General features: G+C 59.8%; 13 protein-coding genes across 13 annotated transcripts; 7 read left to right on the top strand and 6 right to left on the bottom strand.

Annotated features, from left to right (window-relative positions):
• Window positions 1–136: 136 nt before the first annotated feature.
• On the top strand, window positions 137–670 carry OSTLU_7252 (predicted protein; the record flags this gene model as incomplete). The annotated part of the gene is made up of 1 exon (XM_001416316.1): window positions 137–670. A coding segment is annotated over one exon (534 nt), but the record flags the coding sequence as incomplete, so codon positions are not given.
• A 1,269-nt stretch (window positions 671–1,939) lies between these two features.
• On the top strand, window positions 1,940–3,643 carry OSTLU_36182 (predicted protein; the record flags this gene model as incomplete). Its single annotated transcript, XM_001416315.1, has 1 exon — window positions 1,940–3,643. The coding sequence occupies one exon, from the start codon at window positions 1,940–1,942 to the stop codon at window positions 3,641–3,643; it is 1,704 nt and encodes a 567-aa protein (XP_001416352.1).
• Window positions 3,644–4,450: 807 nt separating this feature from the next.
• Window positions 4,451–5,293, bottom strand: OSTLU_35807 (predicted protein; the record flags this gene model as incomplete). Its single annotated transcript, XM_001416076.1, has 1 exon — window positions 4,451–5,293. A coding segment is annotated over one exon (843 nt), but the record flags the coding sequence as incomplete, so codon positions are not given.
• Window positions 5,294–5,478: 185 nt separating this feature from the next.
• Window positions 5,479–8,656, bottom strand: OSTLU_44713 (predicted protein). The gene has a single exon (XM_001416075.1). The coding sequence runs from the start codon at window positions 8,480–8,482 to the stop codon at window positions 5,534–5,536; it is 2,949 nt and encodes a 982-aa protein (XP_001416112.1). The 5' UTR covers window positions 8,483–8,656; the 3' UTR covers window positions 5,479–5,533.
• Window positions 8,657–9,462: 806 nt separating this feature from the next.
• Window positions 9,463–10,965, top strand: OSTLU_29949 (predicted protein; the record flags this gene model as incomplete). Its single annotated transcript, XM_001416314.1, has 1 exon — window positions 9,463–10,965. The coding sequence occupies one exon, from the start codon at window positions 9,463–9,465 to the stop codon at window positions 10,963–10,965; it is 1,503 nt and encodes a 500-aa protein (XP_001416351.1).
• A 915-nt stretch (window positions 10,966–11,880) lies between these two features.
• On the top strand, window positions 11,881–14,103 carry OSTLU_14167 (predicted protein; the record flags this gene model as incomplete). Its single annotated transcript, XM_001416313.1, has 1 exon — window positions 11,881–14,103. The coding sequence occupies one exon, from the start codon at window positions 11,881–11,883 to the stop codon at window positions 14,101–14,103; it is 2,223 nt and encodes a 740-aa protein (XP_001416350.1).
• Window positions 14,104–14,299: 196 nt separating this feature from the next.
• Window positions 14,300–15,711, bottom strand: NFB3501 (predicted protein; the record flags this gene model as incomplete). The annotated part of the gene is made up of 2 exons (XM_001416074.1): window positions 14,300–15,571; window positions 15,658–15,711. 2 exons carry the CDS (start codon window positions 15,709–15,711, stop codon window positions 14,300–14,302), a joined length of 1,326 nt encoding a protein of 441 aa, XP_001416111.1.
• Window positions 15,712–15,933: 222 nt separating this feature from the next.
• OSTLU_36228 (predicted protein) lies at window positions 15,934–17,295 on the bottom strand (the record flags this gene model as incomplete). Its single annotated transcript, XM_001416073.1, has 1 exon — window positions 15,934–17,295. The coding sequence occupies one exon, from the start codon at window positions 17,293–17,295 to the stop codon at window positions 15,934–15,936; it is 1,362 nt and encodes a 453-aa protein (XP_001416110.1).
• Window positions 17,296–17,544: 249 nt separating this feature from the next.
• Window positions 17,545–18,546, bottom strand: OSTLU_36485 (predicted protein; the record flags this gene model as incomplete). The annotated part of the gene is made up of 1 exon (XM_001416072.1): window positions 17,545–18,546. A coding segment is annotated over one exon (1,002 nt), but the record flags the coding sequence as incomplete, so codon positions are not given.
• Window positions 18,547–18,961: 415 nt separating this feature from the next.
• Window positions 18,962–21,052, bottom strand: OSTLU_36244 (predicted protein; the record flags this gene model as incomplete). The annotated part of the gene is made up of 1 exon (XM_001416071.1): window positions 18,962–21,052. The coding sequence occupies one exon, from the start codon at window positions 21,050–21,052 to the stop codon at window positions 18,962–18,964; it is 2,091 nt and encodes a 696-aa protein (XP_001416108.1).
• Window positions 21,053–21,251: 199 nt separating this feature from the next.
• OSTLU_29944 (predicted protein) lies at window positions 21,252–22,527 on the top strand (the record flags this gene model as incomplete). Its single annotated transcript, XM_001416312.1, has 1 exon — window positions 21,252–22,527. The coding sequence occupies exon 1, from the start codon at window positions 21,274–21,276 to the stop codon at window positions 22,525–22,527; it is 1,254 nt and encodes a 417-aa protein (XP_001416349.1). The 5' UTR covers window positions 21,252–21,273.
• Window positions 22,528–22,786: 259 nt separating this feature from the next.
• On the top strand, window positions 22,787–24,913 carry OSTLU_36151 (predicted protein; the record flags this gene model as incomplete). The annotated part of the gene is made up of 1 exon (XM_001416311.1): window positions 22,787–24,913. The coding sequence occupies one exon, from the start codon at window positions 22,787–22,789 to the stop codon at window positions 24,911–24,913; it is 2,127 nt and encodes a 708-aa protein (XP_001416348.1).
• A 414-nt stretch (window positions 24,914–25,327) lies between these two features.
• On the top strand, window positions 25,328–26,212 carry OSTLU_10242 (predicted protein; the record flags this gene model as incomplete). The annotated part of the gene is made up of 1 exon (XM_001416310.1): window positions 25,328–26,212. A coding segment is annotated over one exon (885 nt), but the record flags the coding sequence as incomplete, so codon positions are not given.
• Window positions 26,213–26,384: the final 172 nt, after the last annotated feature.

Below are 26,384 nucleotides of genomic sequence, written 5' to 3'. Positions count from 1 at the left end.
GAATTCGAATCGCGATCGACGTCGACCGATCGAACGCGCGCGCGCGCGCGCGAACGCGACCGACGCGGACGCGGCGAACGAAACGACGCAGAGTCGAGCGATCGTCGAGGCGCAGACGACGCACCCGGTGAAGACGCAATCGGTGGAGTACTCGTTCGCGAGGAGCGGATTCGCCAACGAGTGCGAGCTCGCGCTCAACGCGCAAATCAACGTCGAGTACAACGTGTCGTACATCTATCACGCGATGTGGGCGTATTTCTCGAGAGATAACGTCGCGCTGAAGGGATTCGCGGAACACTTCAAGCGCGAGGCGCTGGAGGAGCGCGAGCACGCGGAACAGTTGATGGAATACATGAATCTGCGCGGCGGGCGCGTCGAGCTGCAGCAACTGTTGCCGCCGCAGAGCGAGTACGATCATCCGGAGAAGGGATGCGCGCTGTACGCGCTCGAACTGAGCCTGAGCTTGGAAAAGTTAAACAACGATAAGCTGTGCGAGCTGCATCGCGTGGCGGACGACGCCGGGGACGCGCACATGTGCGATTTTCTCGAGGGCGAGATGCTCGCGCCGCAGGTGGAGAGCGTTCGCGAGGTGAGCGAGATGGTCGCCACGCTCCTGCGCATGGGTCCGCCGGGCGACGGCATGGCGGCCTGGCACTTTGATCAAACTTTACGAGCGTGATAGATCGTCGTCATCGTCGATCGTCGCGCCTTTAAGCGCCGCGCGTACGCGCATTTTGTTGTAACGACGCTTTTCTTTTTGTATCTCAATCGTCCATCGATTTCGAGCTGCACACCGCCGCGCGCGCCCGCGAACGACCGCGCGCGCGCGCGCACGACGTGCGCGATGGCGTCGCGCGCGTCCAGACGCGCGCGTTCGCCCGCGCGTCGCGCGCGCGGGCGACACCGCGACGATTCTCCCGACGAATGCGTCCCGGCGGCGGTCGCGTCGGCGTCTTTGACGAGCGACGATGGCGTCGTCTACCTCCCCGACGGCGTTCGCGCGATGCGCGTCGACGCGCGCGAGCCCGTGGCGCAGGGCGCGGGCGCGCACGCGCACTGCGTGATGTCGGCGAAGCTCGCGCGGGCGGTCGGCGCTCGCGCGGGCGCGTGGGTCGAGTTGCGAAGCTACGCGCGGCGAGAAGACGGAAACGACGGCGCGACGCTCGCGACGCCGAAGCGAGGGAGAGGGAAAACGAAAACCAGCGACGCGGGCGACGCGCGGGCGGCGACGCGGGTGGAAATGGTGGAGAATGGTGATGAGAGGGCGACGCGCGCGACGACGCACGCGGCGGCGGCGCGGCGCGCGTTAAACTTGGACGTCGACGCGGATCGCGATGAAGACGACGAAGACGAGACGTGCGGCGCGCGCGTGGTGTTGGCGCGCGCGTGGCCGACCGCGGGTTTAGGGGACGACGGCGTGTCGCTTTCGCGGAAGGTTTGGTTATCGATGGGGTGCCCGTCGGGCGGGACGATTTTGAGCGCGCAGACGCGACGGGACGCGGCTGGACCGATTGACGCGTTCGAGGCGGAGGGTGAAATCGTGGCCCATTTGAAGCTTTGGGCGCTCGAGTTGGACGTCGGCGGAGAGGCCGCGGTGTGGCTCGAGCGTGGACTACGCGCGGGAGGCGGTGGGCGAACGGCGGCGCGGCAGCGCGGTATTTTGGAAGCGCTCGCCAGACGCGCGCTGGACGGCCGCGGACTGTTGGTCGGGAATCTCGTGCGCTTGCCATTGCTCGGGACGAGCGCGATGTTCAAAGTGATTCGGCTCGAGCCCGATGTCGGTGACAGGGGCGTGGAGATTTCGGCGAGGACGCGCATCGTTTTGTACCCGCGCGAGGAAGGCGGCGACGACGCGTCGTCGAGCGACGGAGCGAGCGAGTCAGATGACGACGACGACGACGTTGTCGCGTCCGCGGTGAAGCGCGCGTCTCGAGTGGCGATGTCGCAAGATGTCTCGTTCGATAGTCTCGGTGGCGTGGCTGACCACGAAGCGGCGCTGCGCGAGCTCGTGACGCTGCCACTCGAAAGCCCAGAGGTGTTCACGCGATGCGGAGTGAAGCCGCCTCGGGGAGTGTTACTTTACGGACCGCCGGGTTCGGGGAAAACGCGTCTCGCGCGCGCCGCCGCGCAAGCATCGAACGCAAAATTGTTCGTCGTGAACGGTCCAGAGCTCGTGAGCGCGCACATGGGAGAGAGCGAAGAGGCGCTTCGCGGCGTCTTTCTCGCCGCGGTGAAAGCAGCCCCGAGCGTGGTGCTGCTCGACGAACTCGACGCCATCGCTCCCGCGCGCAATCAGTCCTCGGGGGGAGACGATATGATGTCGTCGCGAATCGTCGCCACGATGCTCGCCATATTTGACGGTACATCATCGAACGTTCCCGAGCTCGATCGCGTCGTCGTCATCGCGACGACGAATAGACCGGACGCAATCGAACGCTCTCTTCGGCGCCCTGGAAGATTCGATCGCGAGCTCGAAGTGGGCGTGCCCACGCCCAGCGATCGATTAGAAATTCTTCAAACGCATCTTCGTGGTTTAAATCACGATTTGACTGAGGAATACATCGTGGATCTCGCGCGACGAGCGCACGGGTTCGTCGGCGCCGACATCGCGTCGCTGTGCCAAAACGCGGCGATGCGCGCGCTGACTCGCGTGATCGAAAAAACGTCCAAGCGGTCATCCGGCGTCAGCGATGATGTCGACGGCGTCGCACGTGCGATTGGCGACATCGACATATCATCTCGTGACGAGCGAGTGATTATGGACGATTTCGAGCACGCGCGCGTGAAAGTCCGGCCGAGCGCGTTGCGCGAAGTAGCCATCGAAGTTCCAAACGTCGCTTGGGACGACGTCGGAGGTCTTGACGAAGTAAAGGATCGCTTGAAAGAAGCCGTTGAGTGGGCGGAGAAGCATCCAGACGCAATGAAGCGCGTCGGAGCTTCGCCGCCTAAAGGTATTCTGCTATACGGCCCTCCCGGGTGTAGCAAGACAATGCTGGCGCGAGCGGTGGCGAGCGCGTCGGGACGCAATTTCATCTCCATTAAGGGATCTGAGCTGTTTTCAAAATGGGTAGGAGACTCTGAAAAAGCCGTGCGCGCGGTGTTTTCCCGCGCCAGGACATCCGCTCCTTCAGTGATATTCATAGATGAGGTAGACGGATTGGCCGGCACACGCGGCGGTGGCGAACAAGGCGGCGCGCCCTCCGTGCAGGACCGCGTCATCACGCAGCTCCTTGGAGAGATGGATGGCTTATCCCCGACGACGAACGTGACTGTTGTCGCGGCGACTAACCGTCCCGACTTAGTCGACGGCGCACTGTTGCGCCCCGGCCGATTCGATCGCCTGCTCTACGTGCCGCCGCCGCAGTCGTCCGAAGATCGAATGGCTATTCTGCGAGTGCAATTTAAGAATACGCCGCTTGCGGATGACGTCGATTTGAGCTTGGCCGCGATGTCGACTCATGGTTATACGGGTGCAGACCTGTCCGCGATATCCCGAGAGGCTGCGCTGGCGGCGCTGGAGGAGAGCATCGACGCCGACAGAGTCTTTGCCCGTCACGTCGCCACGGCGATGACGCGCGTGCGTCCGAGCCCTCCGCCGCACCGCGAACTGTTGGAAATGTATCAAAAGTTTCGACGAACTTAGCTATAGCGTTAGAAGTAGCGTTGCAACAGTATGATGTACTACTTGTACTAGAATGGGCTATTTCTGCGCTTGTTTGCGCACGTCTGCTTGCCAACGCTGCAGCAGGTAATTGGCCACGACGGATCGACCGCCGTTAGAGACCGCAACTGAATCTTCGCTCGTACCACCGAACAACTTAGACGCGCGCGACTTCAAACCTCGCATCGACTCGTCCTGACTCGTCGACAGCTCGTACATGACGGCTTGTACGAAGGACGCGAGCGAGCCTGGCGAGACGATTTCAAGCTTGTCCAAAGCTTCGGCGGCGGCCAGAGCTGCGGCAGCACCAGCGTCGTTGCTCGTTTGTACCCGCTCGAACGCCGGCGCGATCAGACTCTGCATCAGAGGTGTGTACACCGTGCCACTGTCGAGGATATCGTCGAGCTTGTAACGCGTTTGAGCGCCTCGAGAGCTCTCCGTGCCAACCGTGGCGGTTCCCATGGAGCTAGCATCCGCATCGTCGTCCGTACCCTCCATCGAAGGGCGACTCGCCATGCGAATCGTCCCGCCCATGGATTGATAAATCGAACTTCCGCCGTGATCGGAAGCGATTTCAACATCTTGCGTTTGCGCCTGTTGCTGTTCCAGTTGCTGCTTCGAAAACTTCCTCCCGAGCGAATCTTCGCCGAAGTCCCAAGTCGGCGCAGCTTTACTCGTCTGCTTTTGTGCTAACGCGGTCTCCGCGCCGCTGGCTTGCGACGCATCTCCTTCCGTCAAAGAAATATGTTTTTCAACTCGAGCCTTCAACGTGTCCACAGCCGCGCCATCGAATTGTTTCGCGAATGGATGGTTCAACAACTCTCTCGCACTCGGCCTCGCTTTCGCATCTTTTTGTAAGCACTTAGCCACGAAGTCTTGAAAATCTGCGCTAAATCTCCCATCATCTGGCAGTCGAGGAGCGTCATTTTTAGGGATCACGAACAACACGCGCATCGGATGTAAATCCGCGTGCGGCGCGGCGCCCAACGCCAACTCGTAACACGTAATGCCCAAGCTCCAAATATCCGCCTTCTCATCGTACCCTTCCCCACCTTGAATCACCTCGGGCGCCATCCAAAACGGCGTCCCCGTGAACGTTTTCCTCCGCGCTCCTAACGTGTGCGTCATCTGTCCGCTCACACCGAAATCCGCCAATCGCGCCTCGCCGCCCTCCGTCAGCAACACGTTCGCCGCCTTCACGTCTCGATGAATCTTCCCCTCCTCGTGCAAGTACTCCAACGCCCGCAGCACGTCCCTGGTGATGTACGATATCTCTCCCTCTTCCAATCCAACCTTCGCTTCGTCCTCGATCGCCGTCGTCTCGCCCTCTCCTTTCGCCGCCTCGTCCGCGAGGTGTCGCGCGCTCCCTCCCGCCATGTACTCCATCACGATCGCCAGCTTGCTCGTCCCTCGCACCAGCGCGCTCGCGAGATATTTCGTCACGTACGGGCTCGCGCACTGCGCGAGCGTGGATATCTCGCGCTGGATGTCCGCGACGTCGTCCTCGGCGTCTTCCAGGTCGACGAGTTTCACCGCGACGGTTGCGTCGGTGCGGACGTCGCGCGCCTTGTACACCTCGCCCGTGGCGCCGCGACCGACCTTGGCGAGCAAGACGTAACGGTCGTCGATCATCGGCGCGTCGGGCGAGCGCGGCGCGGACATCGCGGCGACGCGGGGGGGTGTGCGGGCGAATTGGATTTTGGATTGGAGCGAGGCGGCGACGCGAAAAGCGGCGAGCGCGCGGCGATTCGCTCGTCGAGACCTACGTCGCGGTTCGTTCGTTGCTGTGCGCGCGGTGAGTGGTTTTCAATGCAGACTTGGCTATCGCGTCGGGAATCGACTCGACTATCGCGTCGGGAATCTTCGTCGCGCTCACCAATCGAAACGTCGCAGCTGCGCCGTGGCTTCGGTTAAATCTTTTTGGACTTTTTTGCGACGGTAGAAAATGGGACAATCCCGCGATGTGCAGAGGACGTCCTGGTGAAGTGAGCCTTGGCACCGCTGACACTGCGTCCAAAGCCGGTTGAAGTCTCCCTCGAGGTTGTTCACGGAGGCGAGCGCTTTTCTCAGGTGCTGCGATTCGTCGTTGAGGCAATTCTTGCACAGCGACTTGGACATTTTCTCATCCGATATCGGTGCGCGGCAACCGATACAGCTTAAACGAATCTTGGCAAACTGCATGATTCCGCCAGCTTTCGCAGTCGGCGTCGGCTGCGCGATGCGACGCGTGTGCTCGCCGTGCAACAGTACGGATTGCGCGTTGTGCAAGATGGGCTCGAAAATACGCAGCAGAGGCTTGGTCAAGTAGTGATCCAAATAGTGCTTCGTATCGATGGGTAAGTTGTTGTCCAAAGCAAAAATCGGATCCTCTGACTTTTCATACGCCTTTGCGTTCTTCGCCGCTTTAATGATGACGTACGCGATACGATCGCCGACTACCGGCGCGGTGGCGGGATCGCGCTGGCGCATGCGCTGCGCGAGCTCTATGTGTGCCATCTTGACCCCATACGAGTCTGCTTCTTTTGTGAAACCCTTCGTGATCACGAGCTGTGAGAAATCTAATCTATTCATGAGCAAGTCTGCGATCGTACTCTGCACGTATTTCACCGCGCCCTGCACATCTCGCTGCTTCAAAATCTTCTCCAAAACCGTCTCGATGACTTGTCGCACGAGCAAACAGTTATCGCGACGCACGGTCTCGATACCTTTGGTGTCCATCTTGTCGTAATTTTCAGTGTTCGTCCAGAGTAAACCAGCGTAGCGCTTCTTGCTAATCAAGAGATATGGCCAGTACACCTTTTCGAATTCGAGTTTGATAGGCTTCAAGAACGTCTCAGAGACGTACACCGCGGCTTCTTCACCGAGTTTCATAGACTCCGCCAAATCCGGCGTATTGAACTTGATCATCACGGAGTCGGTATCACCATAAATGACCTCGGCATTTCCAGTGTATCCATTCACGGTTCGATACTTCTCTTCCACCATTTTCTTCGTGTGATCAATCATCGTACGGCCGTACGCCGTCGTTGAAGAAGAAATTTCGAGGCAAGGCAGCTGTCCGACCATGGCACCGGTGAAACCGTACACAGAGTTTGCTGAGACTTTCAGCGCGAGCTGGCGACCGTCTAAGACCGCTTTTTGCAACGGATCAGTGGCTTTTTTAAGATCAGCCTTGGCGCGTTTACGCGCCCCCAAGAGTTCCTCTAAAATTTCTGGCAAAATCCCCTTCACCTTGGATGCCTTCACGAACGTATCTCCCGATGGCGATGTCCCGTAATCATCCGGGTTGAGCTTACCCACCTTATCCTTTGGCACTAAAGTCGAGTAGCACAGATTGTGAGCCATCATGATGGATGGATACAGCGAAGCGAAATCGAGCGTCGCGATGGGCATCTCGTAGTAACCAGCCTTGGCGTCTAAGACCGTCGCACCTTCGTACGCGACACCACCCTCCGCTTGAACGTTGCCACCGCCCTGCTTCACATGGTGAGGAATCAGCATGTTTCGCTGCCTCGCCTTGCGCAAAAGCTGCGACATGACCTTGATGGACTGACCGCGAGTCAACAGGTAATTCAGCGGCACGCCGGTGACGCGAGCCATTTCGATGTAGTTGTACATGTACATCAACTTGTCCAGCAATCTCTGCGGAAGATACGCATCCTTCAAACAGTACACCGCTAAACGCCGTCTCGTCTCGGGCGTACCGTTTTGCAGCTCCGAGATAGCGCTGTAGTGCACGTCTTCTTTTTGCTCGCCCAAAAAATGCGCAGAAACTGCGTTGAGCGAATATGAAGACAACTTGTAATCGCGCTGAATAGCGCGAAGCATGTCGAATTGCACGCGTCCCTCGCAAGATATTTCTTTACTTTCGTGCGTACCGTACGCCTTGGACGAGAAAACCGTGTCGCGCATGCGCACCTTGGTGCCGATCAAGCGTCCCCAGTACGGAAAGTCGGCGACGCCGAGCTTCTCGGCGCGCTCCAACAAGTACGGGAAATCGAAATTGACGATGTTATAGCCGATCAACAAATCCGGGTCGCACCCGCGAAGAAAATTACCCCAGTTCCGAAGCAGTTCCCGCTCATCCTTAAAACTCAAGACGTCAGCGCCGACGATCGGAGCGCACGTATCGAGCGTCCACACGGCTCGAATAATCGGTTTATCGCTCCCTTGCTCGGTGACTAGAGTCGCGATCTGAATCACCGGATCCAATTGTGCGTCGGGAAAGTGGCCTTTACGCCCCGCACACTCGATATCCACGGATAAGATGCGAAACGGGGCGAGCTTGGAGTACTCACCCTCCGCCGGGTGCGAGATGAGCTTGTCGTACATGATGTCCACTTCGATTTGACAGTGCGACGCCTTCTTCGCACGAACCGTGTACGAATTCACCGGAAACTCGATCCAGTTCCCACCGACCACGGCGCAGTCCACCATAAACCGCAAGGCGTACACGATGTTGGACTCAAACGTCGGGTACGTCGTGAACGCCCCGTCCCGAACCCCCGGCACGCTGAATCCCTTTTCCAAAATCCCTCGCGCCGCGCTCACCATATTCGGCAGCCCCATCGTGATCTTGGCGAACAAGCGATCCTTCACGTCGCTATAATGCATCAAACTCTGCTTCCTCTCGAGCGACACGTCCACGACGTGCACTCCCGGCGCGTTCTTCCTCGCCGCGCTCACCTCCTCGTTCAAACGTCGCCTGAACGCCGCGCAATCCGCCTCGCCGAAATTTTCCGGCACCGACGCGTAAAAATACGGCTCGAACCCGTGCACGTGCGCGCACACGCTGTGTCCCTCTTTCGTCACCCCGAACATCCGCACCACCGCGGCGTCACCTTTCGCCCGTCGCGCCCCCAGTCCCTCGTGCGGCTTCTCCACCGCGTAATCGATGTCCAACTGTTGAAACAGCAGCGCGTCCCGCGTCGCGTCCACCGCCCGCGCCAGCGGTCGTCGCACCCAATTCGCGCGATCCGCCGCTCGCACATCGATCAATCCTTCGCCCTCGCCGTTCGTCGTCCGCGCGTACACCTCCTCCTCGTCGTAATCGACGTCGTCGGCGTACTCCTCCGCGCCGTCGTCCCCCGTCGCGCGCGCGCCTCCCGTCGTCGCGCCGTCGTCGTCGTCGTCGCGCGCGTCCTCGGCGTCGCGCAGCAGCGCGTCGTCATCGGGATCACTCTTTCGTCGCTTCGTCGCGTCGTCGTCGTTCGCGCGCGCCGCGCGTCGCATCGTCGTCGCGATGTGTCGCGACAGCCGCGACGCGTTTGAATCCATCGTCGCTTCGTCGCGTCTCGCGGCGTCGCGCGCGCGCGTCTCGCGGCGCGCGACGCGCGGCGAGCCCGCGGGGACGTCGCGCGCGTCTCGCGCGACGCGCGCGACGCGAGGACGCGCGCGCGCGACGCGCGACGACGCCGACGCGCGAGACGCGCGCGCGCGGCGCGATGCGCGCGGGCGCGCGCGAGGGCGCGTCGCGCGCGCGGCGCGCGCGCAGGGCGCTCGCGTGCGTCGTCGTCGCGGCGTGCGCGGTCGCGGCGACGCGGACGCGCGCGGGAGGCGCGCGCGCGGGCGCGGGCGCGGGCGCGGGCGCGGGCGGGACGACGGACGCGGCGACGGACGCGATCGGCGACGCGGGCGCGATCGGCGACGCGCGCGCGGCGAGGACGACGCCGGCGGTCGAGGTCGCGGGCGCGGCGGCGACGCTGCGCGACGTCGGCGCGCGGGAGGGGGAGGACGTCGTCGTCGTCGCGTTCGCCGACGCGAAGGTGCTCGACGTGGCGAAGAATTGGGCGACGCACGCGATGCGGGCGCGCGCGGGCGAGGGGGGGGATGGGAGCGGCGCGGAGGCGTCGCGCGCGCGCGTGCGGCCGGTGCTCGTGGCGTTGGACGCGGAGACGCATGACGCGGCGCGCGCGCTGGGCGTGGCGACGTATCGCGCCGAGTACGGCGATTTGAACGACGCCGCGGATCACGCGAGCGAGAGTTGGAAGAAGTTTTGCGCGTTGATGGTGAAGGAATTGCGCGCGGTGCTCGACGCCGGGTTTGACGTGATTTTATCCGACGTCGACGTCGTGTGGCTTCGAGACGCGGCGCCGTACTTCAAGTGCGAGAGCGGCGACGTGGACGGGTGCGAGGAGATTCGCGGGGCGGACGTGATGATTAGCAGCGATAATTTAAGCCCGACGATGGATTGGGAATTAGGAGCGAGATACGCGATGCGCGGGATCTTCAACACTGGGATGATGTTCATCAGGAACACGCGCGCGGGGAAGGATTTCTTGAGCGACTGGGCGCGAAATTTACAGGCAAAGGACGGGGCGTACTCAAAGCTCACGACGCACCAACAAGTGTTTAACAAGATGGTGCGCGAGGAAAATGCGTGGCCGGGACTAGATGTTGCCCCGGGAGCGTCGGCGAAGACGCGAGTGCTGCAATCGGGTTCGCCGTTGCCGTCGACCGGTTCGCCGTTCGCGATTGGCGCGTTGCCGCTTCGACTCTTCGTGAACGGTCACGGATACTTCATGCAGTGGGTGAATCGAAAAGACGGCGTCTGGGATGACGTTAAACCGTACGCCGTGCACGCGACGTACACGTTCGACGGTAGTGGTGGAGAGGCGAAGCGGTATAGGTTTCAAGAGGTTGGCTTGTGGGCGCTGCACGACGCCGCGGGCGAGGACGAAAAGTTCCTCACGTTTGAACTCGCGCCTCAAAACTTGACGAGCGAGGAACCGACGATTGAGGACCACCTCATTGTCGCGAGCGCGAACGTTCGCGCGCTCGTGAAGGCGTTCGCGTACGCCGTATCCCTCAACCGCACGCTTGCGATTCCCCCACTGCCGTGTCGGTGCGACAAAGTTTGGAGCGGCCATGACGACGTGTTCAGCGCAAAGTGTCGATATCCGGGCGCGAACGACGAGAACTACCTTCCAGGAACGTGTCCTCTCGACCACTTCGTCTCCGGTGCGAAGATACGCAAAGCCGGAGGCCGATTCGTCCCGCTCGCGAGCGTCCCGAGCCCGCGCGCCGCCGTCTTCGTCGACGCGGCGCGCGGCGAACGCCGAGACGACGTTCTCCTCACCCTCGGCGACATCGATCGAGTCCCAGCGTTAAAATTTGACGCAAACCACGCCGCGCTCTCGAGCGCGGTGTCCCATCCCGAACCTTGGTGCGCGGAGTGTCTACGCGAGGCGTGCGCGAGCGTCCTCGCCGCTGACGTCCTCCGCCGCGGCGCGACGCGCGCGACCCGAGGCGGCACCGCCGAGATGTGGTGCGTCTCTTTCACTGACCCCGCGTCGTCACCCTAGCTACGTAATACCCAAGCATCGTTTTTTCAAGCGCAACCAACCTTCGTCGCGCGACTCGCGCGGCGCCGCGCGGCGCCGCGCGATCGACGTGGCGTCGTCTCCGCCGTTCATTAAACATAGCGAATCTTATAGCTCGAATACGAGCCCTTATACCACATAAAAAATTACGCGCAAGATTTTTTATTTACCGTTCGCGAACCGTCACTAATCCCACGCACAAAACTTTGGTGGCGTGTGATTCTGTCCTGCCCGCACGCCCCGCCGGCCCCCCCGCAGTCGGTGGCGCGAGCGTCGAGCCGAAGGTCCCGCGAAGCGCGGGCGCGACGCACGCGCGTCTTCTTGACCGCCCGCCTCGGCGCAGACGACGAACGAAGCCGTCGACGCGCGCGAACGCGAGCGATTTCCGTCAATCGCGCGACCGATTGATTGTTCGCGCGCGCGAATCGAACGCCGGTTTTTCGACGACGCGGTGCGTGCGCTCGACGCTCGACGCGCGCGAGGGATCGAGTGAAATTATCGACGTCGCTCGGCCGTCGCGGCGCGATGGGAACGCGCGCGCGCGGGCGTTGGGGGCTAGATTTTGCGCGAAGTCGCGTTGCGGTTTCGGGGGCTGGATGCGCGCGGGCGCTCGATGGCGCGAACGAAGCGCGCGCGGGCGTCGTCGCCCGCGCGCGGTGCGGCGCGCGCGCGCGCGCGATGGTGGATGGGATTAAGACGCGTCGTTCGCGCGCGCGGGAGACGCGGAAACGCGCGGGAGGGCGACGCGCGCGCGCCGATGGTGGCGTGTCGGTGTTTCGATGCCGCGATGACGACGCGCGGAGACTGACGAAGCGATGTGTCGCGCGCGCTAGCGAGCGTTCGTGCGCGCAGTGTTCGGTGCGGGGGGGTGTTTGGCGCGGAACGAGCGCGCGGGAGATGGCGAAGGTGCGTCCGCGGGTTGTCGAGACGACGAGAACGCGCGACGGCGAACGGTTGGGGTTTCTGGAGCCTCAATACGCGCGGGACGCGACGACGCGCGCGCGCGCTTGTTTTCACGCGCGAAATTGTCGCGTTATCCGTCGCGCGTGCGATGAAACTGACTTCGGTGAACTTTTCGTGCGCGATAAGGTGATGGACGCCGCGACGTCGGCGCAAGGTCTGCCGGGAGTGGCTGGGAAGCGGTGCGCGCACTGCAACACGCAGACGACGCCGTTGTGGCGAAACGGCCCGGATGGCCCGAAAACGCTGTGTAACGCGTGTGGGGTGAGAGATAATAGGAGACACGCGAAGGCGAATCGAGTGGCGAAGCCGTCGACGCCGAAAGCGTCAAAGGGGGGTAAATCAAACGGAAAAGGAGAGGGGAAAAAGCGAGGCGCATCGTCGCCGAGCAAGGGGGAGAAGAAGGATGCCAAGAAACAGAAGCCCGCGCGCGATTACTTCGCGCCAAAGGCAAACATTCACGTTCCGAACTTCAACGTTGTGTCGGATTACGAAGCGTTGCACGCCGGCGGATTCAGACAACCGGCCAAGTATTTGCGTCAGCAAGCGCCGGATCATCAACTTCACCGATTCGGCCCGGGCACGGCGGCGTCCATGTACGAGGCCACGGCAGCGGATTTCAAGTGGCTCGAACACATGAATGCTGACGAGCCACTTGAAGGCAAGGGATCGGAGGTGTGCACGACGACGCCGAACGCCAACTACATGCGTCCAGAACACTTGGAGAAGCTCTTCGACGTCTTTGAGGAAACGTCTTGGGCGGCGTCTGCGATGCCAACGCAAGAGCAGGCGGCGCAAACCGTACTCGGCAACATCTTCAACTCGGCCAACACCGCGGAGGGGAAGCTTGAGGATGTTTTGCACTGGGCGTCGAACGCACAGTTGGGCGACGGTCAACTCGTTAACCTCAAGGCTGAGGCTGAAAACTGGAACCCATTCGATTTGAATGACGAACGATCCAATCAAAGCTCATCGGAAACGGCCGCGGCACCGTTGACACCGAGTGGGAGCGTTCAATTCTTGCAGAAGCGAGCGTCTCCTTCGGACGGCGTTCCATCGGAAAACGGTGACGACAATTCGTCGACGCAGTCTGCCGACGATCTCATCGAACGTCAGTATGCGACGAATACGGTTCGTCAACCGTCGGAAAACGTAAAGAGCAGTGATCTCGGCACCCGCGCCCATGTGGGTATGACGCGTCGCGGCGGTAAATCTATGTTTATCGCTCGCGGCGCCCGTGTGCCGCGCCCCCCGACTGGAGGCAAGAGTGAGCTCAAGAACGCAGTCAAAATCGTTAACCAAATAAACGACAAAATATTCAAGATCAACAAAAAAGCACCCTCTCTTGCGGTGTTTTGCAAGATCTACCGGTACTGGCTCAACATGCGATGGAAAAACGGAGGGAAACCTTTGCTTTCGCGCTTTGATCCAGTGCCTCCGTTGCGGCTGAGAGAGCGTCCCGAACTTGCCACGGAATCTGAGCAACTCGCTTATTTATTCTGTTTCAATCTTCAGGCCGTCTCGAGGCAGCAAAAAGAGAGAGCGCTTAGAGCAGAGCAAGCTGAAGCGCAGAGGAAGCGACGCCGCAGACCGTGTTTCAATCCGGCTGCGACAAAGCGTCGTCGCCGCGTCCAGGCGGCGATGGACGATGCCGTCTCACTACCTCTGACGATTACGTTTGATCCGCTCGATGAGCTCTTAGCGCACGGGTGGGACGTCGTTCAGTACGATCCCAGCACGTGCGTTGTGCCCAAGAAGAAGAAAATTATCAGCGAAAGCACAAAGGAACGTGCGATTAAAAAGGAGGAACCCGTGAAGAAATCTGGCGCGAACAGACCTGCGCCGGATGCCCTCGCGTCTCCTCCCCGTCGTTCGGTTGAGAAAACTGAGTTCGACGTCGCGCAAATCGTTGTTCCGAACGAGTCTGTCTTGCCGCAATCCGACCCTCATTTGAAGTCTCCGATGGGAGCGGCGGCGGCCAAGGCGGGCGCGTTGGTGAAAAACTTTGTGTCTTCTGTTGGGTGCGCTCTTGGCTACGGTGGTAACGGGAAAAAATGTCTTTTGGTTAATGGATCCGTCGGGGGTCATCTAAGCGCACCGACGACGCCAACGCGTCGATCGACGCGTGTAAAGACGAGCGATTGGAACGCCACGTTCTAAAAAAATCACTCGTGCAAGTGTTAAATGTTTCGAGCGCTGGCACGCGCATCATGTTCAACAGTTTTAGTTCTGAAATCATAACGAGGGGGGAGACGCTGACCAGGCTCGGTTAGCGCTCAACTTTTTAGAAAGTCTCACGACATTTGTACCTTTTAATTCGAATGAAATCGTGAAGCATCAAATTGTGTCCTAAGTTCTACATGGGCGTCGGCGCGATGCGCACTGGCGCGATTCTCGTCGGTCCCGGTCCAGCGGCTACCGGATTGGGTACCGCCGGCGCAACAACGACAACTTCATCGGGCACGCTTTCTCCTATCCTCGACGACGCTAGCAAAGACTTCACGTGTTCGGGGATGTTAGTCTCTGGCGCGCCAAGCTCGCCTTCATCGAAGGCGACGACGCTCGCGAAACCGTCCGTGCTACTCACGACAAGCATTCCACCATCCGGGGACCATGCGCAGTCTGTGATAGACGTGCAGTGGATACCAGCGACGTACACGATCGGTTCGGTTTCATCGGTGTCGTAGATCGTGACGCCGTCTTGCGAGCACACCGCGAAGACGACGCGATACGGCAAGTCTGACGGTGTCGTAGGATCAGCGGCGTCTTTTCGACGCTTGAACAGCACAGGATTGAATCTAACACACACAGATGGCGTCTCGCCGCCTGGTAAGTGCATGACGGGCGTTTCAAAGTTCCCACGAGCGTAGACATACGTCGTATGCATGGCTCGCTTGGCGCCCGGGCGTTTGAACACTCCAGCCGGAAACACTACGAACGAACCATCTGGTGACCAGGCCGGGCGGCGGAAAAACGACGTCATAGAGTCGTCGTGAAAGATTGACGCCATGCGCCCGCCATCGACTCTCTCATTCGTGTCGTTAATCGCCTTAATCGCCCGCACGTGTTTCACGCTCTTCGCCGACGGCTTACCGCCGCCGACAACGGCGTACACTTGTGCGGTTCGATCGGGACTCTGCGAGACTATAAACTCCCCCCGCGGATCATAACTCACTCCCTGCACGTAATGCGCGTGTTCGCGCAACTGCACCACACCGTTACCACTCTCGCAATCCCATAAAATCGTCGTGTTATCCACCGAAGCGCTCGCCAGCGTCTCCCTCGGTCCCCAGCAGACGCTCAACGCATCGTCCGAGTGCCCGCGCAGCGTCTTCATCGGCTTCCACCCGACAACGTCTCCGTGCGAATTGACCGTCGTCGACCCCACGTCCACCTCTCGCCACACGTACACGTCTCCCGCGTCTCCCGCGCTCGCCAACGCTCGACCGTTCGCGCTAAACCGACAGCAGTTCACCGCCTTGGCGTGTCCCGTCAGCGTCTCCGTGTGCGTCACCGTCACCTCACCATCGATCGATCGGTCCACGCGCCAGAGTTTGATCTCGTTATCCGCGCCCGCGGTCGCCAACGCGCCCGTGCGGGGATTAAAATCGACCGAAAGAATCGGTTGCTGCGTTCGAAAAGTGACGACGACGAGACGTTAGTGCGACGAATGCGACGCGCGATGCGCGCGGCGAGGGCGCGATGCGCGCGTACGTTTGTTTTCTCGACGTTGTGCCACGCGATTTCGATGGTTTTGACGCGAACCATGGCGAGGGCGAGACGGATGCGCTGGCGTCTGTCGTTCCGAGTTCAAACGACGGCGCGCGAAGCTAAGCGACAAAACTTGGATGTGTTTTGTATTGACAACCAGACAACGATTTAATAAGACAACGATTTAAACGAATAATGACTTCAACCCGTGATATTGTCGTGTAATATGTTGCCCACGGTGGGCTTATTGTGCGTTTAAATAGAGACGGATGACCGCACTCAGAGGTCGGCGCCCATCGCGTCCATGCGCTTCATGAGCTCGCGAAGCTTGGTCTCGCTGTTGTGACGAGGATTCGGCAATACGAGACGGAAAAAGTTGGGCAGGTTGAGCGCCGGAACGGGTTGGAAACCGATCATAGCGTCACCGGCGCGTTGCATCCGATCCTTGAGCTTCGGGGCAACCTTGGCAATTTCCGCGAATTGTTCGGGCGTCGCGGTGTCCTTGTTGAACGGACGTAGGCGCGGCGGCACGTACCAGAATCCGACATTGGCGCACTGCGCGGGTGTGGCCAGCGCCCAAGCACCCGTGGTGTCCTGCACGACTTCTGCTTCGACGAACTTGGCCAAAGAGAAGGCGTGGTCAACGAGTTTTTCCCAACCTTCGTCGCCGCGGTACTTCCACGCGAGCCACAATTTGAGCGCGTCAGACTTGCGGCCGCATTGGATAGTGCGATCGCCCAAATCAGCTTCGGTGTTATTCTTGTCGGGCTGGAACAAGTAGTCCGCCTTGTAAGAATTGGCCGCCATGAATTCTCCAGCGTGTCTACTCAGAACGATGGAGCACTGGAGAGGAATGCCCAACAGCTTGTGCGGGTTCCAGCAAAAGCTGTCTGCTCGCTCGACGCCGTTCATCAAGTGTTTGTGCTGCTTGGAGACGAGCGCAGCGCCACCCCACGCCCCATCGACGTGCAACCAAACGTTATCTTTGGCACACACGTCGGCCAACGCAGCAAACGGGTCATACGCGCCCAAAACAGTGCTCCCCGCCGTGGCGCCGCAGTAAAACGGTGTCTTGCCCGCAGCCTTCGCGGCCGCTATCGCGGCTTCGAGTGCTTCAGGAAGCATGGCACCATTCTTGCCACAATCGACCTTGATCATGTTATCCATACCTAAACCTATCATGTGGGCGCACTTCTTGTAGGAGTAGTGCGATTGTTCAGAGCAGAAGGCAACGTAGCCTTGCGGCATTCCGGTTTTCTTCGCTTCTGGGCATGCGCGCTCGCGCGCCAAGATCATAGAGTACAGATTAGCGATGGAACCTCCCGGTACAAATAAGCCGTCGTGATCAGGCGCCGAGCCATCTGCATTCTCTCCAAGCCAGAGTGACGCAATCTTTGCGAGCATTGAACGCTCAATTTCGGTGAGAATCGGTGCTACTTCAAAGGTGTGCACGTTTGAGTTCAGCGCGCTTGATGCCCATTCGCCCGCGAGCGCGATGGGGTCAACGCCTGCGTAGAGCTGATTCATGAACATCGGGTGCGAGCTTCGCACACTGTTGTCCAAAACAGCATTCATAGCGGTTGTAAGATTGTTGATGGAAATTGGCGATTCGCCGGAGCGAAAATTCAGTGGAACGCCCATCTCTTCGAAGCTGGCGTGGAGATCGGCGGGAGAGTTGTACACACTCACCGGTTCCGTCGCTCGAATCGAGTTACGGTGGTATTCAACCATGTGCGTCGCCACTTCATCGAGGAAACGAAGTTCTTTCTCTTCCTGTTCACGGCCCCACAAGCTGTCGTTTTCTTCATCCTCCGTTACTTCATGCGAGCCGTTCTTCCAGTGGACTTCGTACTTCGAAACGTCGGCTAACGGTTTGTCAAGATTCTTCGCTTGAAGCCACTCATCGTTATAGATCTTGGACAAGTACTTGACACCGCTGTCGCACAGTACCGTGACGATGGTCCCCTCCTTGATGTGACTCGAGAGCACGCGAGCAGCGTGCAGGTTTAGACCGGAGCTACCACCGAGCAAGACACCAGAAGATTCAGCAACCGTGCGAACCATGCGGAAGGAACTACTGTCGTCACCCATGACGGCGCCGTCAATGTATTCGGTGTCGAGTACACCCGGAATGGAATCTTTACCCACACCCTCGACTTCCCAACTCTTCGCCACGAGTTCTTCTTCAGGAATGTCGTTCACAAAATAATCCCACAGAACGCTTCCCTTGGGATCGGCCAAGACGATTTTAATCGTCGGGTCGACACTCTTAAGATAACGACCCGTGCCTGTGATCGTACCGCCAGTCGAGCCACCGGCGACGAAGTGCGTCACCGCCCCTTCGGTTTGCGACCAAATCTCAGGACCAAGTGTCTTTTCGTACGCATCCGCGTTGTACGGATTGTCGTATTGATTCACACCATAAAATTTCGGATTTTTTGCGCACATCGTCGCTTCGATGTTTTGATAATGATCCGGGTGATCCGCCGGCACCCCGCTCGGTGCGACGATGACCTCCCCCCCATACGCCCGCATGGCGTCAATCTTCTCCTTGCTCGTCTTCTGATTCGTAATCACGATGTATGGAAACCCGCGAATCGCACACGCCATCGCAATCGCCGCACCCGTGTTCCCACTCGTCGCCGCGACGACCGTCATCCCCGCCTTCAGCTCTCCCGTTTCCAGCGCTCTCGCCAAAATTTCCTGCGCGATTCGATCCTTAATACTCCCGCTCGGATTCAAGTACTCGCACTTGCCATAAATCTTCACCTTTGGATTCGCACTGAATTCACTCAAATCGATCATCGGCGTCCCACCGATGAGTTGTTGCGGCACCACCGGTCCGTTCGCGATTCTCGCGTGCGTCGACCGCCAGTGCTTGGGGTCCGTCATCGTCAGGTCGCTGAACATCGTCGGCAGCGCGCGCTCGACCGCGATCTTCGACATTTCGGCGTCGATGTCGATGCTGACGTCGACGTCTTCACCGCTCGGGTAGCCGATGGACGCGCGTTTGGTCGTCGCGCGTCGGTCGCGTCGCCGCGTCGGTCGCCGCCTGGAATTCGCGTTCGCGCGCGGCCCGTGCGCGGCGCGCGCGGGCGCCGCGTGCGCGCGCTGAATCGTGCGTGTGCGCGGAGTCACCTCAGTGATCCGTCGTGTCGGCCCGGCGCGAGTCCGCCGTACGCGTCGGGCGAGCGCGTGTGACGTTCGAGCGCGCGCGGCGTTGAGGTACGGATGGCGTAGGTTTTGGTTTTGTCGTATTCGAAGGGTCTGGAGTGCTATCATAGATGGATATGGTGTGTTTATCCGTTTAATCCGTCGCCTCAGCCGCGGCTTTGGCCTTCTTCCACGCGTACGCGGCTTCGAGAAGCTTGAGCGACGGTTGCGCGGCGCCGGCGTCGTCGGGGAAGACGTAATCGTAGTACTCTTCCTGTGCGATTTCGCGACCGTCGTCGTCCTCGACGGCGCGCTTGCGCTTAACGCGCTTGGGAAGACGCGCCTTGACGTCGGCGGATTTCGAGAATTCGCTCGGTAAGGTGTCTTCGAATGACTTCCACGCCTCGAGAAGCATGACACGCTCTTCTTTGGCGTCTGGATCGATTTCTTTGAGTTCAGCGAGCGCTCGCTCGTACACGGCGCGGCTTTTCGCTTGGCGCGTCTCGAGGCGTTCGTGCTCGTCGTTCTCCGCCGCGGCGGTGGCGGCGGCTATCGCAGCGTCGTCGGCGTCGTCATCCACAACAACAATCGGTGTTGCTTCGAAGCGCGCGTAAGACATCCATACCTTGACGTGCTTCGTACGCTCGAGAAGACGCTCGTAAAGCGCGCGCGTACGCTCGCGCTCTCCCTCGGACGTCTCGAAATCGATGTACGCCTTCCAAAGTACCTCCGGCATGTCTAGCATGGCCTGATCAACCGCGAGTTCGAAAATCGAGCGCCCACGTTCGATTTCTCCGAGCGATCGCTCGAGTTCGGCGTACTTGATCCACGTCGAGCAATTTTGCGGCTCAATTTCCAAGTACTTTTCGTACAGGGTGCGACACCTGTCGACGTTCCCGAGCTGGAACTCGATCTCAATGTAAGTCGCGAATATCTTTGCCTTCGGTGCTAATCCAATGGCCAATCCAAAAATCTTACGGCACGCATCGAGTCGTCGCTGACGAAGCTCGAACTTTGCCGCCATGATCCAAATCTTTGAAAACGAAAACTCGGCGTGTGGAATCACCTTGAGGCACGCTCGGTACACCTCTCGCGTGCGTTCCACGTCTCGCGCCTCGAGCTCTTCGTAAAGCGCGTAGTTGATCCAAATATAAATGTATCGCTGCCAAAAGCGTTTTTCGTTCGCTGGCGGCACGTTGGCGATGGCGCGTTCGTACACCTCGCGCGTCTTCGCCATGTCGCCGGCGTTTTCTTCTAGTCTAATGTAATCGAACCAAGTGTCGTAGTTCAGCGGATTCTTGGACACTTCTTCCTCGTACTTGAACCGTCGTTGCCCCACAACGACGTCCTCGATCCCTTCTCGATTTCCGTGCATCTTTTCAAACTTCATAAACTCCTTGTACACAGACTCGGCTTGCTCCTTGGGCAAACGATCGAGAGCGAATTTATAAATCGCCCGAGCGCGCTCAACTTCGTGACACATCTCCTCAAACTTGGCAAAGTTGGCGTATAAGTTCCCAACCTCTGGTTCGTTCCGCAGAAACTCCACCGCGGCTTCGTACACCTCGCGCGCCTTGTCGCGTTCGCCCGACGAAAACTCAAACTTTGCCCAGCGCGTCCACGCCTTCACGTCCGGGTGCACCTGCACATACCGCTGAAAGATATCCCTCGCCCGCTCTTTCTCCCCGTACCTCTGCTCCATCTTCACATACGCGTTCCACGCCGTGTGTTCGGGTTCCCACTTCATCCATTTCTCGAAAACCTGTCTCGCCGCCGCAACCTGCCCGAGCGTCTCCTCCATGTTCACGTACTTGTACCAAAACACATCAATCCTCGGCAGCGTCGAGCACGCCCGCTCCCACACGTTCCTCGCGTGATTGATCGCTTTGTTCTTCATCTCCATCTCCGCGTACTGCAACCATATCGGCACGTCCCGTCCGTGATGTTCCAGCGCTCGCTCCCACACGCTTCGCGCCCTCGGCAAATCCCCCTGTCCCTCCTCCCACTTCGCGTACCGTATCCACGCCCGCGGTTCCCAGTACGACGACCGCACTCGATCCTCGAACTGCTTCCGCTGTTCGTATCTGTACTCCTTCAGCTCCTCCTGGTCCGCGATCTTCCGCTTCGGCGCCCCGTACACGTCCTCCGCGCGCTCCGCGGATTCGCGCACGATTTGTTCCGCGGTGATTTGCACCGGCGCGGGCGCTTTATTCTTCACCCGCGTCGCGCGAGCCGTGTCGGACATCGCGGACCGGCGTCGACCGCGGCGTCGTCGCGGCGTCCGAGCGCGCGCGGCGTCGCGCGATGTCCGACGTCGCGCGCGCGCGTCGATCGTCGTCGGCGGCGCTGATGGTCCGTGTGTTCAAGCGCGTCCGACCGATGATCCGTGTGTTAAGACGCTTCTGACTGATGAAAACTGGATGGTGTTACGCGACGGCGCGAGACGGCGACGCGACCGGATACGCGATGTCGCGCGACGCGCGCGCGACGCGACGGGCGAGAAACCTCGACGCGAGCCTGGACGCGGACGCGGCGACGCCGCGCGCGTTCGACGAACGCGCGAGCGACCGACGGGACGCGTACCTGGACAACCTGAAGTACGCGCTCATGCTGATCGTCGTGTGGAATCACGCGCTGCAGGAGTTCCTGAGAGCGCTGGACGCGCACGAGCGGCGAGGGTGGTGCGAGAGGGACGCGGTGAACGCGACGACGCACGGACACGTGCGAACGTTATATTTGGTGTTGTGCGCGACGGGGATGCCGTTGTTCGCGGGCGCGAGCGGATACCTGTCGAAGAGTTGGCTCCGCGCGGCGAGGGAGGACGAGGCGAGCGCGGTGAATTTGTTGGTGCGCGTGCGAGGGGCGTTCGGGACGCTGTTGGGGACGTACGCGGTGTGGCAGGCGTTTTACGTGGCGATTAATTATTACGACGTCGCGCCGCTGCAGTGGTGGGCGCCGGTGGGGGTGATGTGGTACTTGCTCGCGCTGTTCTTTTGGCGCATGAGCGTGCTCGTGGTGGGGGGGTTACGAAATGGGGTCATCGTGGCGCTGAGTGTGTTCATGGGGCTGTTCGTGGGGTTCACGGAGACGGCGACGACGAAGAATGGAAACGCGGCTTTCGATTGGCAGCGCGTCTTCGTGTATTCCGTGTATTTTTTCCTCGGCTGCGTCGCGTTGAAGCCGGAGCACTTGCAGCGCTTGCAGAGTATCGATTACGGTCGTCGCGCGACGTTCGGGGCGATTGTTCTCGCGGTGGCGTACGCGCTTCTCTACGTCGTGCTCAACGTCTTCGAAGAGTGCTTCGACGACGTGCAGTGGTTCATCTGGTCCATCGCGCCGTACAAGTCGTCCTCCGTGGCCGCGCAGTTCATCGACATGCTCAAACGCATCGCGCTTTACGTCTTCACCGCATTCGCCGGCTTGGGCGTCTTGGCGCTCGTGCCGAGTAAGAAGTCCTTCATCACCGCCATGGGTTCGCGAACGCTCTACTGCTATCTCACGCACATCTTGCTCGTTCGCGGGTTCAGCATGCTCATCGATCGAGTGTGGCCCGCCGCCCCACTGTCGTTCCGCCTCTCCGCGGGCGCGCTCTGGCTCCCTTTGATCGTCGGCAACGCGTTGATGGCGCAACCAGTGCTGTTTTTAAAGCCCGTCGTCGAGCCCGATTTCTCCTTTTTATCGCGGCCGCGCGGCGCCGAAAGCGTCGCCAACGTCGCGTGATGGACTTCGTCATCGTCAACCGCGAACCGTAATAACTAGCCTCTTGTATCATAAGACAGTCTTAGCCACACCGCCCGCTCGATTCGCCGCTGTTTGTCGCCCCCCGAGTTTGAAATTCGCCGCGTCTGTCGCTCTGGCTGTCGCGCCGCGCGCATCCACTGAAGAATCAACCGCACACCGCGCCGCGATGACGTCCTTCGTCCTCGCGCGAGACGCAAAGCTCGGCGCACCCGCGACGACGATCGCGCTGTGTCCGACGATGGATCTCGTCGTCGTCGCGTGCGCGAACGGCGGCACTTTAACCGCGTTTCGGTTGAACTGGAACAAACTCTGGACGAAAACCTTAGCGCCCGAGCTCGAAACGCCCACGCGCGCGACGTTTCGCCCGGACGGCAAGGTTCTCGTCGTCGGCTACGCCTCGGGAGCGATCACGGCGCACGCGACGGAGGACGGGGAGTGTTTGAGGGTGATTACGGGGCTGGAAGGCTTCGAGCGGGACGCGCGCGACGGCGCGAGCGGGACAGCGGCGGAACGGGATAAAGGCGGAGAAGGCGGAAGCGATGGGTGTGGAATCACGTGCTTACGATGGATCGACGCGCGCGAGGGAGCGGTGGTGCGCGACGAGAGTCGAGCGGCGAGGCACGGATGGAACGGCACGCGCGACGGCGCGCGGGAGAGAGAAGGCGGCGCGAGCGCGAGATTCACGGGCAAGCGCGAGTCGTGGAACGCCGCCGGGTTGGTGGATCATTTTGAAAGTACGGGCAAGTTTAGCGCCCTCGTCGCGGCGAACGCGAACGGGGTGGTCGCGATGCACGCGTTCGGGATGTTTCGCGTGGGCTTATGGCGAGACGCGTTCGCGAAGACAGGCAGCGTCGAGGCGTTGGCGTCGAGAGATGATTTTACGAGCGTTGATGCGATAGTTCGCGACGCATCGCGAAGAAAGGCTTCTTTCGCGCGATTGGACGCGGCGTACATGGCGGTGCACGTAAGAGAGGTGTATTTGGTGTCCACGCACGCTGCGCACTTGAAGACGTCACTGGAGCGCGCGATTATCGTCGTGCGGGAAGCTAGCGCGAAGTACGAGCAAGGGTACAAACGTCGTCTCGATGATCAATTTAAGCAGTTTACGGACACGTTACTCATGACAGAGATGTACGGCGAAGAAATGGACCTGTACTATGAACTTCGCGAGCGACTGTTGATGCTTTTGACGACGGGAACGTTTGACGAAGCGTTGGAGCATTTCTTTATGACCACATTCAAAATGGCGCACGTCAAGCGAATGGCGAAAGATGTAGACGTTGCGTTAACGATCGTGCACGAGCATCTCGTGAGCGTGGTCGCTCCTTTGATGGATGACATCATGCTTCGGCTGAACGCCCTGCTCGGGTTGGCGCGACTCGGTTACGGATCAGATGGCGTGGGCATCGATGAATCGCGCGTGGAAGAAGTCATAAAGATGTGTGAGCAGTTCACATTTGCCATTATCGACGCCGGGCGCGTGGTGACAAAACGAACGATGCAACTGCGTGCATTTTTCGTGTACATCATTAGAGCGCAAATCGTCGCCGAAGACGGCGACGCGCACGGCGCTCAGCTTCCGTCGCCACGTTTGGATTTAGTAAAAGAGTACTTGGATTTGGCGTTCAGCAAAAACGGCGTTTCTCAAGATTGTCTTGACTACGCACTTTCAGTGCGTCATGACCGTGTGCACACCGGCGACGGAGTATTCTTGCGCGGCGCGCAGCCTCCTCTCGAATCCATGCTACGACTCAACGATGCCCTTTCGGATGGCGAGCCGCTTTCGTTGTGTGAAACGCTCACGCGCATCACACGTGAAGTAAACGGTGTTTTAGAATCGTCATGTGATGTGTTGAGCGCAAAATGTGCGTGGACGTACGCGGATGAGGTGCAGGACAACACCGAGCAATCAGTGTTTTCCAACGCCGAAGCCGTCGAAGCGCACAGAGAAAGTTTCCACGTCGACACTTTGCGAGATCGCGTGCACATGTATCGCGCGTTTGACGATAAGTGCCTTAGAACCGCAACAGTGACAACGCCGAACGAGCTCATCGTCGACGCGTGCGCTTACAAGGGCGATTCCATCGCGCTCCTCCTCAAGCCCAAGGACGTGATGGGAGGCGCCAAGGCGCGACTCGTGCTCCTGGATGATGGCGCGTTTCAAGCGCTGCCGCGCGATGGTGCGCTGGTGGATTTGAACTCCATACAAATTCGCGAGCGCGTTTTACCCTGCGTCGAGCCGCTCGCGCCTTTAGCCGTCAGCGCGAACCGCGGCCTGGCGAGCGTTCTCGTCGGCGCTACGCGCGTTCAAGTTTACGATCTCGAGGACGACGACGAGAGCGATTCAGACGACGACGACGAATGAAAATACACGATAATTAGCTGATATAGACTAGCCCATTGTGACGGACACGCCGACGAATGTTCAAATGCGTCTTCTCGCCGAATACGGCGTTGTCCCGCCGCCTGCTTGTGCAGCACACGCCAGCGCGTCGACCGTGACGCGACGCGTGTCGCAAATTCGCTCGCGAGTTCAATGCGTCACATGTGCTCGCACGCACTTCGCGCGAGCTCGACGCGCGGTCGTGCGACGTCGCTTGTCGCGCATTTCGCGCGAAAACCTGAAGCGGTCGTTAGGCACTGGGGACATCGCGCTGGACCTGCGCCCGCGCGCGCGCAGGCTAAACACACCTATCCCGAGGACTTCTTGGACCTCGGCCCACGCATTCGAACGGTGACGCTCGACGACGATGGATTCGACGCGGGAGCGTTCGACTACGTGTGCGACGCGCGCGCGCCGAGCGAGTACGAGGACGACCACGTCCCGGGAGCGATAAGCACCCCAGTGCTTGATGACGAAGAGAGGAAACGTGTGGGAACTATATATAAGCAAGTCGACCCGTTTGAGGCGAAGAAACTCGGGGCAGCGCTCGTGGCACAAAACTTGAGTAAGATAATTGATGAAAATTTCATGGCTTGCGAAAAGTCGACGAAGATTTTAGTTTATTGTTGGCGCGGCGGTGAGCGGTCGCTCAGTCTGGCGCACGTGCTCAGCAGAATTGGTTTTGATGTTCACTTTGCCCCCGGCGGGTATAAACGTTACCGAGCTGGCGTGCTCGAATGGTTGCGAGGGATGGATCAATTTTCCTATCACGTCGTCGCGGGAAAAACCGGTTGTGCAAAGGGTAAGTTATTGGACGCTCTCGAAGCCGCGGGTGCGCAGGTGATCGATTTAGAAGTGATGGCAAATCATCGTGGCTCGATTCTAGGGGAAGAACCCGGCGCACGCGAGCAGCCAAGTCAAAAACTTTTTGACTCTCGCATCGCGTGCAAGGCGCGCCGGTTCGATCCCACAAGGCCCGTGTTCGTCGAGGGCGAGAGCTCAATGATTGGAAAAGTCCAAGTGCCCAGCACGATGTGGTCAGGCATGCGCAAAGGAGCGGTGACACAGCTGGAGATACCCATGTCGGAGCGCGTGAAGTGGATTCGAGCGGGGTACCAGCACTTTGAGACGACGGAGACGGATCGCTTGTTGGAGTGTATAGATGTTCTCGTGAAGCGCGTCGGACACGAGAGGGTGAATGCGTGGAAGGCGCTCATCGCCGGTGGAGACTGGGATGCTTTCGTGCAAGATATACTAGAAGAACACTACGACTCGGCGTACGCCGCAGCCGCGGCTCGATCGCGCCCGCAGGAAGTCGAAAACGCAAAACCACTGTTCCTCGAGAATACGAGCGATGAGACGTACGAGCGAGCGGCGAAGGAGCTGATGCGCGTGTACGATCCCAAGAGCGGCGTGTGAACTATATATATTTAGCTATTGTTAGATTTCGTAG

Source organism: Ostreococcus lucimarinus, chromosome 2 (genome assembly GCF_000092065.1).
Source record: "Ostreococcus lucimarinus CCE9901 chromosome 2, complete sequence".
In the NCBI taxonomy this organism is placed as follows: Eukaryota; Viridiplantae; Chlorophyta; class Mamiellophyceae; order Mamiellales; family Bathycoccaceae; genus Ostreococcus; species Ostreococcus sp. 'lucimarinus'.
Note: the sequence above shows the minus strand (reverse complement) of the source record. Positions and strands in the feature narration are given on the sequence as shown.

What these genes read in the sequence shown, in the direction of transcription:
- OSTLU_44713 (XM_001416075.1), bottom strand. Translation starts at nt 8,482, where the DNA reads ATGTTCGGGGTGACGAAAGAGGGACACAGCGTGTGCGCGCACGTGCAC.